Source organism: Notechis scutatus, chromosome 14 (genome assembly GCF_049901735.1).
Source record: "Notechis scutatus isolate UNSWTSFEM ecotype Mainland chromosome 14, rNotScu1.2, whole genome shotgun sequence".
NCBI lineage: Eukaryota > Metazoa > Chordata > Lepidosauria > Squamata > Elapidae > Notechis > Notechis scutatus.
Window position 1 is genome coordinate 6,745,108 of NC_142022.1, and position 11,461 is coordinate 6,756,568.

The 11,461-nt window shown below is 48.4% G+C and overlaps 1 protein-coding gene across 1 annotated transcript in view; it reads right to left on the bottom strand.

The window, feature by feature from the left end:
- Positions 1 to 7,894, bottom strand: part of TRPT1 (tRNA phosphotransferase 1) — a 9,941-nt gene extending 2,047 nt beyond the window's left edge. Inside the window, exons 1-6 of the mRNA XM_087943214.1 lie at positions 7,650 to 7,894; positions 6,393 to 6,474; positions 4,714 to 4,883; positions 3,761 to 3,935; positions 2,109 to 2,165; positions 44 to 154 (exon numbers count right to left, since the gene is read on the bottom strand). Of these exons, the coding sequence (XP_087799340.1) occupies positions 44 to 154; positions 2,109 to 2,165; positions 3,761 to 3,935; positions 4,714 to 4,883; positions 6,393 to 6,474; positions 7,650 to 7,745 (691 nt within the window). The 5' untranslated portion in view covers positions 7,746 to 7,894. The remainder of the gene's footprint in view (positions 1 to 43; positions 155 to 2,108; positions 2,166 to 3,760; positions 3,936 to 4,713; positions 4,884 to 6,392; positions 6,475 to 7,649) is intronic.
- Between the last annotated feature and the right edge of the window lie 3,567 nt (positions 7,895 to 11,461).

Sequence of the window (11,461 nt, forward strand, 5' to 3'; positions counted from 1 at the left end):
GCCCCGAACTGGGCCTAAGACCTAGAAGAAGCTTCAGACTTACGCCGAGGTCGGAGCTGCAGTGCTCTGCTGAAGTAGCGGGGAAGCAGCAGCCCGTCTGCGTCGCCTGGGCTCAGGATGACTCCGTTAGCCGAGCGGAAGAAAGAGATCCCGTCTGTGTGGGGAAAGCAGAATTTCTCTGAGTCAAAGAAACCCGCCTGGTTTCTTCCCCTGCCTCTAAAAGACGGGCAGACAAGTTGAGGCCTCCCTCCCAGGATTTCAGACTGGTTCCCACCACCCGCCCGCCTGCACATTCCACCTTCAGCATCAGAAAAGAACGCAGGATGGTAACAGAGCTGGAAGGGACCTTGGAGGTTGTCTAGTCCAACCCCCTGCTCCAGCAGGAAACCCTACATCATTTCGGACAAATGGTTGTCAAATCTCTTCTTAAAAGCCTCCAGTGATGAAGCATCCATAACTTTTGGCGACAAGCAGTTCCACTGGCTTTCTCCTTAGTTCCAGGTTGCTTCTCTCCTTGGTTAGTTTCCATCCGTTGCTTCTTGTCCTGCCTTCAGGGGCTTTGGACCAGGAGCTGCCCACCTTTTGGACCTCAGGGACCAACAAACTCATCATTTTAAATCCTGCGAACCAGAGACCCTGGGAAAATCCCCCCCCAAAAAAAGTTTGCAGGAAAATTCCCCCACCCCATTTTCCTACCGATCGATCGTTCTTTATTTGGGATCGCAGGATACCGTCTCCAGCTCCGTTCTCAGGGGAGAGAGAGAGAGGAGAGACTTTTGGCTTCATGCAAGGAAAGCAGCAGAAGCCGCAGAAGTCTTTCTTTCTCTCCCCCAAACTCCGCCGGAAATGAGTCTTTGCCGGAGCAGCCTCTCGGAGCAGGAGGCCTCTTGCAAGGTCCGAAAGACTCACATCTGGCGGAGTTTGAGGGAGAGAAAGACAGACTTTTGCTGCTTTCCTTGCGTGCAGCCAAAAGCAGAAGCGGAAAGAAGCAGCTGGGTGGCCAAGCCAGGTGTGTGGGGTGAGTGGGGCAAGTTCCCCTCCCTCCGCCCTTTCCCCCCTCCCCTCACTACCTCATGTTGTTCACTATGCAAGTGATGCAAGCCTTGTGTTCCCGCGGGCCATGTGGGCGGCGGAGCCTTGTGTTCCCACACAGCCTGGATTAGTTGCTTTGGGGGGGGGGGGACATTTCTCTGCGGACCACCAACATTTTCTCGCAGACTGTTGATGTAATTCCCGTTAGGAGAATGAGCGCATACAGGGAGATGTATTTGAGAGGAGTGTTTGAATAATACACACAGAGCACACAGATACACTGTACGGTAAATGTAGGTTTTTACTTCCAGAAACGTTAAGCAAAGTCCAAAATAGGCAGTCCAAAATCATTCACAGGTAAATCAAGTCAGTTTTTCAATCCAGGGATAATCCAAATATCAAAAGTCCAGTGTCAAAAAAAACGGTTCAGTATCAGACTTACATTAAATCCAGTAATATCAGTCAATTAGAAGAAATGGGGCAATACTTTCCAACAGAAGGAAACAGAGATACACTTAAACTCTCTTCTGAGACTCAGACAAAACAAACCAGGTTTCTGGCTCCATCTTATGGCCGTTTGAGAAACCACACCTAATTACAGTTTTGCATTTTCTTAAAGTTACAGTTTTAAAATGTTTATCCTGGTTTATATATTTCTAACCCAAATAGCTGTTAGGTGACTCATATTCCTAACACGGACCACCAGTGGTCCCCGGCCCACTGGTTGGCGACTACTGCTTTGGGGAATAGGCTGACCCCCCTCTTCTTGGGGGCAGCCCCTCCAATATTGGCAGGCTTCTATCACGTCACTAGACTTAGACAAACCCAGTTCCTGCAACCCCCATTCTGCTCAGAGAAGTAAGCAACGGAAAGGTGATTGAGAGGGCAGTCACAGAGTTGGAATGGCTCTTGGCATACAACCCACCGCTCCGACAGGAGACCCTACCTCATTTCACACAAATGGCTGTCCAATCTCTCCTTAAAAGCTTAAAAAGATGGAGCACCCGCTGTAGGCCAAGCTGTTAAATCAAAGGTTTACTCCTCTCTTCTGCTCTGCAAGGTTGGTCTTCACTCACCTGCCAGCGCCTTGGGAATATCAAGGATTATGGCCACTTCAGAACTGCTTCTCATCCCTGGGAAGAGAAGGACGAGGCAAGACTTGAATGCATGAAGGGTTTGTCCAAGTTAGGACTGTACACACCGGGTTGATTATTCAGTTATTTTGGTGGAGGTTCAAACATCACACTAATCCCTATCAGACCTACGAGGTGAACCAGACTAAGAAACGCAGGCCATTTAAATCTGGATTATTTTTATGGTAACAGGTATAGTAACAGGATCTTGCAAGTCTTGTCTGAGATGTTTTCTCCAGTTATTTTCTTGGCCGGGGCTCAAATCCCCATTTATCTGACCATTGCATTGGTCGCATCCCCCTTCCTGTACTAATAAAGGAGAATGTTTGTAGCTCAGGGTTGAAATGAAGGGTCCTTGGTGCTCTCTGAGCTGGGTGGTTTTCTTGCAGACGTTTCATGACCCAACTAGGGAACTTCATCAGTGCTAGAAGGGGGTGGGGGATTGCTCATTCTAGCACTGACGATGTGACCTAGTTTGGTTATGAAACGTCTGGAAGGAAGAGAGAACGCCTCACTGAAAACCCCTCCCTTCCTTCTGTCTGCCAAGGTCCTTCCCTGTTCCCTCTGCTGGGTGTGTCTAAGCCCTTTGATGTGTAAACCTGGGGTATATGAGGTTTTCCAACCTTTAATAGCTATAAAAATAGCACTTCGGTTTATATACCACTTTACAACCCTCTCTGAGTGGTTTGCAAAGGTCAGCAGCCTCTTGCCCCCAACAATCTGGCTCCTCGTTTTACCAACCTCGGAAGGACGGAAGGCTGAGTCAACCTTGAGCCTGTCAGGATTGAACCCCTGACTGTGGGCAGAGTTACCCTGAAATGCTGTATTCTAACAGGAAGGAAGGAAGGAAGGAAGGAAGGAAGGAAGGAAGGAAGGGAGGAAGGAAGGAAGGAAGGAAGGAAGGAAGGAAGGAAGGAAGGAAGAAGGAAGGAAGGAAGAAGGAAGGAAGGAAGGAACAGAAGGACAGGAAGGAAGGGACTTGAAGAAGGAAGGAAGGAAGGACTTTGGAAGGAAGGAAGGAAGGAAGGAAGGAAGGAAGGAAGGAAGGAAGGAAGGAAGGGATAACAGAATAACAGAATTGGAAGGGACTTTGGAAGGAAGGAAGGAAGGAAGGAAGGAAGGAAGGAAGGAAGGAAGGAAGGAAGGAAGGAAGGAAGGAAGGAAGGAAGGAAGAGCAATAGCACTTAGACTTATATACCTCTTCACAGTGCTTTTCTAGCCCTCTCTAAGCTGTTTAGAGTCAGCCTCTTGCCCCCAACCATCTGGCTCCTCGTTTTACCAACCTCGGAAGGACGGAAGGCTGAGTCAACCTTGAGCCCATCAGATCAAACTCTTGGCTGCAGGCAGAATTAGCCAGCAATACTGCATTCTACCTACTACACAGCCTTTTGAGCGTCTTTACAATCAATCCAAAATCCAGGATGGTCTCCCGAAGGAAACCACTGCTAACAGGGATTAAAGCCGAGTGGGAGTGAGAGGCTATTTGAAACTCCCAGCAGAGAAGGATTCCGAGGCCACTGAACAGAAGGCAACCTGCCCTCTTACACACACACACACACACACACACACGCCCTTTCTCAAAGTGCAGCACTCACCACTTAGGACGGCCCCCTCCCCTGGCAATCCTGGGGCTAAATGGATGTGTGTCCTCCCCATGCGAGACAGGCCACGCTGACGAATGGCTGGCCAGTGGCGCAGAAGTGTGCCGTGAGCCACGGTCTCTGGGAAATCCCGTAGGTCCTGCAGCGGAGTTAATTCCAGTTCAGGAACCTGGAAGGGACAAGAATGACCATCAAGAACTTGCTGGGATGAAATAGCGACCCTCGGAAGGCAGATCTGAGCAGTTTGGGTTTGAATTGATTTCAAGCAACCAAGTGGGGATAAACCAGTTAGCAAGAGAGAAAAGCCACCGCTCTACTTTATGGTAAAGCTTATGCTGGCCAGAATCTTGGAAGTCTGGAAAACGAGGCAGAAAAAAAAGGGGATACAGGAGAAATGAAAGACCCAGTTTGGTGTAAGGGGTTTAAGATAGGCTTATCGCCAGGAGGCTGTGAATTCGAGTTCCACTTTAGGCAGGAAGGCCAGCTGAGTGACTTTGAGCCTATGACCAGGAGATGGTGAGTTCTAGTCCTGCCTTAGGCATGAAAGGCAGCCGCATAACGTTTGGGCCGGTCCCTTCTCTCAGCCCAGCCCACCTCACAGGGTTGTTGTTGTGGGGGGAAAAATAAGAGAAGGGGTATTAGGTACCTTCACACACACACACACACCATAAATATATAAAAGCAGTGTAAAAAAAAAACCTAAGAAAATCAATTACCTACTTAGGATGTCTACCGTTGCAAAGAGCAACAGAAAATAGCCATTTGCAGGCACTTTTTTGCTCTGGATTCCTCAAAGCTAAAACTTGTCCCTGACCCTGATTCCTGTGGCGAATGCTTCACTATTCATTTTTACTGAGGACATGGTTACAGGACCTCTAGGTATCTTATTTTCTGCTCCTGAAATAAAAGCTCCAAGTGTACACCTGAATTATCTCTGACCTCCTTACCTGTAGCGAGTGCCCTTGGTTCGCACGGATCTGGAGGTGTCCACCGGATGGATGTCGGCACAGAGCAAAACGCTGTTTTTCGTTCGTCTCCACGACACGTTTCACGTCCTCCTCGGACCAGGCCTTAAATTGGGGCAAACGAAGAATCTCCCCCAGGTCGACAAAGCCGTCTAAAGATTCAGGAACAAAAAGAAGAAAGGCTAAGTTTAAGCCTTGTGCTAAAAATCACATCCGGCTTAAGCCACAATCGCTCAGCACCTAAATCAAGAATTCTGAATGTACAAATTACAATGTCTAGATCTGCGCACAACACACTGTTAACACTGAGGATGTTCCCTAGCTGGGTAATGAAACGTCTGCAAGAAAACAACCAGACTCAGAGAGCAGCAAGGACTACACACACACACACACACACACACACACAAAACACACCAAACAAGCCATGTTACAACACGGCTTGAATCACAAACCCAATTTTTCCTTCTTCCTTGGGGGAGAGAACCAGCCAAGCTTTGATGGTTTCTGAACTTGGTTGTTTTCTTGCAGATATTTCATAAACAAACAAGACAACCTCATTGGTGTTAGAAGAGAGTGGGCTTTGCAGAGGGGGGGAGGAGGAGGAGGAGGAAAGGAGGAAGACGAGAAGAAGAAAAGAAGAGGAAAAGGAGAAGGAGGAGGAAGAAGAAGAAGAGGAGGAGGAAGAAGAAGGAAGAGGAGGAGGAGGAAAGGAGGAAGAGAGAGAAGAAAGAGAGGAGAAGAGGAGGAGGAAGAAGAAGAAGGAGGAGGACGAGGAGGAGGAGAGAAAGGAGGAGGAGGAGGAAGAGAAAGAGGAGGAGGAAGAAGAAAGAGGAGGAGGAGGAGGAGGAGGAGGAGGAAAGGAGGAAGACGAGAAGAAGAAAAGAAGAGGAGGAGAAGGAGGAGGAGGAGGAGAAGAAAGGAGGAGGAGGAGGAGGAGGAGGAGGAAGAAGAAGGAAGAGGAGGAGGAGGAGGAGGAAAGGAGGAAGACGAGTAGAAGAAAAGAAGAGAAGGAGGAGGAGGAAGAGGAGGAGGAGGAGGAAGAGAAGAAAGGAGGAGGAGGAAGAGGAGGAGGAAGAAGAAGGAAGAAGAGGAGGAGGAGGAGGAGGAGGAGGAGGAGGAGGAGGAGGACGACGACTGTGGGGTCCTTGATGTTCCCTGAGCTTAGTGGTTTTCTTGTAGACCTTTCATGATCCACATCAATGCTACAAACGAGTGAGATTCACTTTCTTCAAGCAAACTACTTGCATATAAACAGAGAGCAACCCCTACTCCCTTCTGGCACTGATAATGTTATCTAGCTGGGTAATGAAACATCTGCAAGAAGCAACCGAGTTCCAGAGACAGCCCAGGACCCCCCCCCCCCCCCCCATTGAAATGAAATTCTTGGTGGGCTCCCTCTTTCAAAACCCTCGCTTTCTGCTGAGGAGGTGCAAGTTAAAAGCCGGGTTTGCCCAGGCTGGAAACGTGGCCGGCACCGGGCTCAGCTGACCTTTTCCTTCAGCCTGGCTTTATTGATCATTTTCTGCCTTTCTCGGTTCACGGTAAAAATAACGTCCCTTTCAGAGCTGGACGTTCTGCGAGGCTCCCACGACTGTAAGCCTCGGGTGTCACTGTTTGACGTGCCGGCCACTAAGCGGGGAAAGTGTCATAAAATCACTCACCAGAGGACATGTGGAGGCTGAGGGTTTCTGCCCCGTGGCGCAAAGCATACGAGAGCGCTTTGGACAGACGGACATCTGGATCCTGGAAGGAAAGTTTGGAGAGAAACTCAGGAGGGCGAGAAGAAAAGGAAAAATAGCAAAAGATCCTGGAGAAGGGCAAAAGGAGAAGACCTGACCTGCAAGACGGTGCTTGGTTTACGACCGTTCCCTTAGGGACGGTTCCAAATTACAACGGCCGTGTGAAAGAAGGGACTTACGACCGGTCCTCTAACTTACAACCGTTGCGGTATTCCCCACCTTCCCATGATCAAAATACCGGCGTGTACAGGTAGTCCTTGACTTACAAGAGTTTGTTTAGGGACCGTTCAGAGTTACAACGGCGCTGAAAAAAAGGGACGGTTTTCACACTTACGACGTGTGATCAGGATTTGGCTGCTTGGCAACCGGCTCATGCTTATGACCGTTGCCGTGTGTCCCAAAGTCACCTGATCCCCTTTTGCAAACTTCTGACCAGCAAAGTCAACGGGGGGAGCTGGATTCGCTTAACGACCGTGTGACTAACGTAAGAACTTCTGTGGCAAAGAACGGTCGTAAAATGGGGGCAAAGTTGCTTAATCAACGTCCCGCTTAAGAACTGAAACGTTGGGCTCCATTGCGGCCATAAGGTCGAGGACTGGAAGAAAGAATGATAGAATAGCGGAGTTGGAAGGGACCATAGAGGTCTTCTAGTCCAACCCCCTCTGCTTAGGCAGGAGGAAACCCAACACCAAAATAAAAACTTGTGAGCAGGGCGTTTTGTGGCACAAAGGGAAATCTTTCATGGAGATTCTTCTTTATATGAGGAAGGAAGGAAAGGAAGGAAGGAAGGAAGGAAGGAAGGAAGGAAAGGAAAGGAAAGGAAAGGAAAGGAAGGAAGGAAGGAAGGAAGGAAGGAAGGAAGGAAGGAAGGAAGGAAGGAAGGAAGGAAGGAAGGAAGGAAGGAAGTTAAGGAAGGAAGGAAGGAAGGAAGGAAGGAAGGAAGGAAGGAAGGAAGGAAGGAAGGAAGAAGAAGGAAGGAAGAAGGAAGGAAGGAAGAGAAGGAAGGAAGGAAGGAAGGAAGGAAGGAAGGAAGGAAGGAAGGAAGGAAGGAAGGAAGGTAAGGAAGGAAGGAAGAGAAGGAAGGAAGAAAGGAAGGAAGGAAAGGAAGGAAGAAAGGGAAGGGAAGGGAAGGAAGGAAGGAAGGAAGGAAGGTGGACTCAGAGAGGGAATCTCTCTGACCTGATCTCTGGATCTTCTGCCGCTTCTTCGCTTCCGCTCTCTTCTTGCAGAGTTTTGCAAAACTTCCTCGCCACCGCTTGATCCTGCTGCAGCCATGTGTTTTACCCCTACAAAATCTCCCTGGGTAGTAGATACTGCAGTGATTATTATGATTATTATTTTTCTCTCCCTGACGATCCAAGGGAGTTTTAATTTCTAGAACGTGCCCTTTGTGACTTCGTCCTGGTCTTGCTGGCTGGGAGAAGGGGGGAAGGGGTTGTTGCTCTTCTGGTGCCAACAACCTGAAACCTCTCCAATGCACCCTGTGTAAAAAAACAAAAACTGGGAGTCAGCTGATCTGCCGGAGCTGCATGGGCTTCTGGGAGTTGTAGTTTTTATTTTATTTTCTCCGTAGCATCTTGCGCTCCTCTCACTAAGTCTGCAGTCTGGATGTTCTCCAGCTAGGTTGGCTTGTTGTTCCCAGGGGGCTTCAGGGGAGGGGTATTCCGGCCAGCAGGCTTGGAAAGGCTGCATGAAACGGAGCTTAATTCAGAGATACGGGCGGTCCTTGACTTAAAACTGTTCATTGAGCAAACAAACGATGAACGGTTGCAGGAACTGGGCCTGGCTAGTCTAGGGAAGAGAAGGACCAGGGGATGACAGGATAGCAGCCTTCCAATATTTGAGGGGCTGCCCCAGAGAGGAGGAAGGGGTCAAACTATTTTCCAAAGCCCCTGAAGGCCAGACAAGGAATAATGGATGGAAACTGAACAAGGAGAGATTCAACCTGGAAATAAGGATAATTTTTCTCACAGGGAGAACAATACAGAAGTTGTCCTCGGAAGTTGTGGCAGCTTCATCACTGGAGGCTTCCAAGAAGAGACTGGACTGCCCTCTGTCAGGAATGGTGTAGGGTCTCCTGTTTGGGTGGGGTGGGTGGGGGTTGGACTAGATGACCCCCAAGGTCCCTTCCAACTCTGTTAATCTGTTGGAAGATGTAACATTGCCACTGGTCCTCGCCTGTAAAGCAGGCAAGGCAGCCCCCACACAAAATGGGGGCCCTTGGCAGGTTATTTATGCCAGTTGTGACATCCTGGGGGAGTCTCGTGTGACCTCCATTTTGTGACCTTCCCAGTCGGCTTCCAACCAACAGAGCCAATGCGGGGATTTGGATTCGTTTAGCGACTGTATGGTTCACTTTAAGAACTGCAGTGAAAAAGGAAGGCGTAAAACGAGGCTTAACAAGTCACTTAAGCGTCTTGCTCAGCCATGGATATTTTGGTCCCAATTGTGGTCGTTAAGCCGAGGACTTAAGTCATTTGAGGGTCTCCTGCTTGAGCAGGGGGTTGGACTAGAAGACCTCTAAAGGTCTCTTTCAACCTTGTTCTCAAACCTTGGCGGCCGGACTGTCCAATCTCGTCTTGAAAAACCTCCCAGGATTTACAGGCAGTCCTCGACATAGGAGAACAACATTTCTGTTGCTACCCTTTATTTTGTTTGTGAGTTTTGCCCCGTTTTTACGATCTTCCTTGCCAGAGTTCTTAAGGGAATCCCCACCGTTGTTAAGTTAATCGCGCGGTTGTTAAGTGAATCCGGCTTCCCCCATGGACTTGGCTTGCCAGAAGGTTGCCAAAGGGAAATCACGTGACCCGAGGAACGCTGCCACCGTCATAAGGGTGAGCCAGGTGCCAAGCGCCTGGATTTTGATCACGTGACACGGAGATGCTGCAAAAACGGTCCTAAGGCACTTTTTTTCCGGGGCTGCCGCCGTAACTTCGGTCACTAAGTGAACCGTTGTAAGCCAAGGACCACCTGTGTTTTATGATACTGTTTTTTTTAAATGCAGTCTTTATGCCCAGATAGCCACTGGATGTCACTCTTGCCTTTCTTTGCTCCTTCTTGGTATGGTTAAAACTGCACCTCCTGCCTCCCAAATCAACAGGAAAGTCACTTCAAGGACAAAAACAGCCGAATATAAGAGGGATTTTTAAAAAATAAACAACCCCCCACTATCCAAACTCCTGCAGACCATCCAAAGGACAATACATACACACCCAAGCCGGCAGATGAAATGGAACAATGAATGAAAACTGCCATTTCTGTCTTCTTTTTTTTGCTTCTTCAAATGTCTGTCTTTTTATTTCATCTCACCAGCCTGTTCGGTGGCGAGATAGTTTTCCTCCCACCAAGGAAAGTTTTCTTTTTAAATTATTATTTTTTTCCCCCCTGGGATTTCTCCTTCTTTGCATTCTGTCTTCAGCGCCGGGACAAGACTTTGGAAGGCCAAAACAGTTCACCGGTATTTAAAGCAGACAATGACGAAGCCATGCAAAGGGTGACTTTCAAAATAATCACTCGGCGGAAGAACATTTCGGATAGACCAAAAGTGTGATATATAGAGGTTTAAGGGGGCCATTTTTTAAAAAAAAATGGGGGGTTCATGTCAGTCCCTTGGGAGGAGGCCATGTGGTTTGCAGGCTGCCCTGGGCAATCTAAGGGGACCCTCCCACCAATGTGACATTCCACGCAGAAGGTGCTGTGAAGCACACGGGACCTGTGTGAGTCACACTAGTCAACAATGGTGCGTGGAATAAAAACGTGCCCTTCCCAAAAGAAGCGGAGCACATCAGCCAACTGTGTGGTTTTTTTTTTTTTTTCCCTGTGGGTCATGTAGCCACGGGGTTCCTCAACCGTGGCAGCTTTAAAGTGGGTGGACTTCAGTTCCCAGAATTCCCTAGTCAGCATGCTTTAAGATGGGTGGGCTTCAACCCCCAGAATCCCCCCACCCAGCAGGGTTCAAGAGGGGTGGGCTTCAACCCCCAGAATCCCCCCACCCAGCATGCTTTATGATGGGTGGACTTCAACTCCCAGAATTCCTCAAGAAGCATGCTTTAAGGTAGGTGAATGGTTTATAAGTTGAGAACTACCTGCATTGGGTATAGGGAGAATTTAGTTGAAATCTAGGCAGGACTCCGTGTCTCTTTTCAGCCAAAACGTAACTCGAGATTATACGAGTAAATTGAAGCCACTGACCCAGTTGAGCAAGATGTAAAGCCCAGTAGAGGATCTTCCTTGCCTCTCTAACCTAGGAAAGTAGAAATCATTAAACAAATACGTCAGCCGAGCAACATGGGTCACAGCTCAGACGCTAAGCTGCTCAGGCCGGGGATAAGATGTTGACGGATTTGGGGGCTGGGGGGGCACCCAGATTGTAGTTCATTAATTGCCTCCAAGCTGCCAATAATCCAGATCATCAGGACTTGGCGAGGGGATCTGCTAAATCCCCCGAACTGCTGATGTTCTCACCAACTCAGTTCTTCCGTTCCTCTGAAACAGAATATTTGGAACTCCTTAAGTCGGCCAACGGACAGAGGAAGCATTTCGTGCCATTCTTCTTAATCTTGAAAACGGTCGCAATTCGCACGTGCAACAAGCAGCCAGGCGTTTTCCTAAGACGTTGTTTTGTCAGCCTCCAGACATTGCTGCCTGTCCATCGTGGCTGGAAGTTTTGCAAACTCAACCAAATGTGGCTTTATTCCATCAGCTGCAGCCCGAACCCAGCGTAAGTTTATTTTTAAAATTAAAAAAAAAAAAAAGCAGAATGCAATCAGCTGTGTTCACACAACATAGTCCCAAATCACGATTTACGAATCACAACCGATCCCATAACGCATTAAACCCCAAACGAACACATTAAGGTTTACGTAACGGCTCATTCCTTATAAAAGCTTCTATCCTAGGGCAGTAATTGAATTAAATTGAATTCTACTGTATAGTGCCATATTAATGCAATATCAGGGGTGTTCAATTCAATGTATGGAATGTGAAGGATG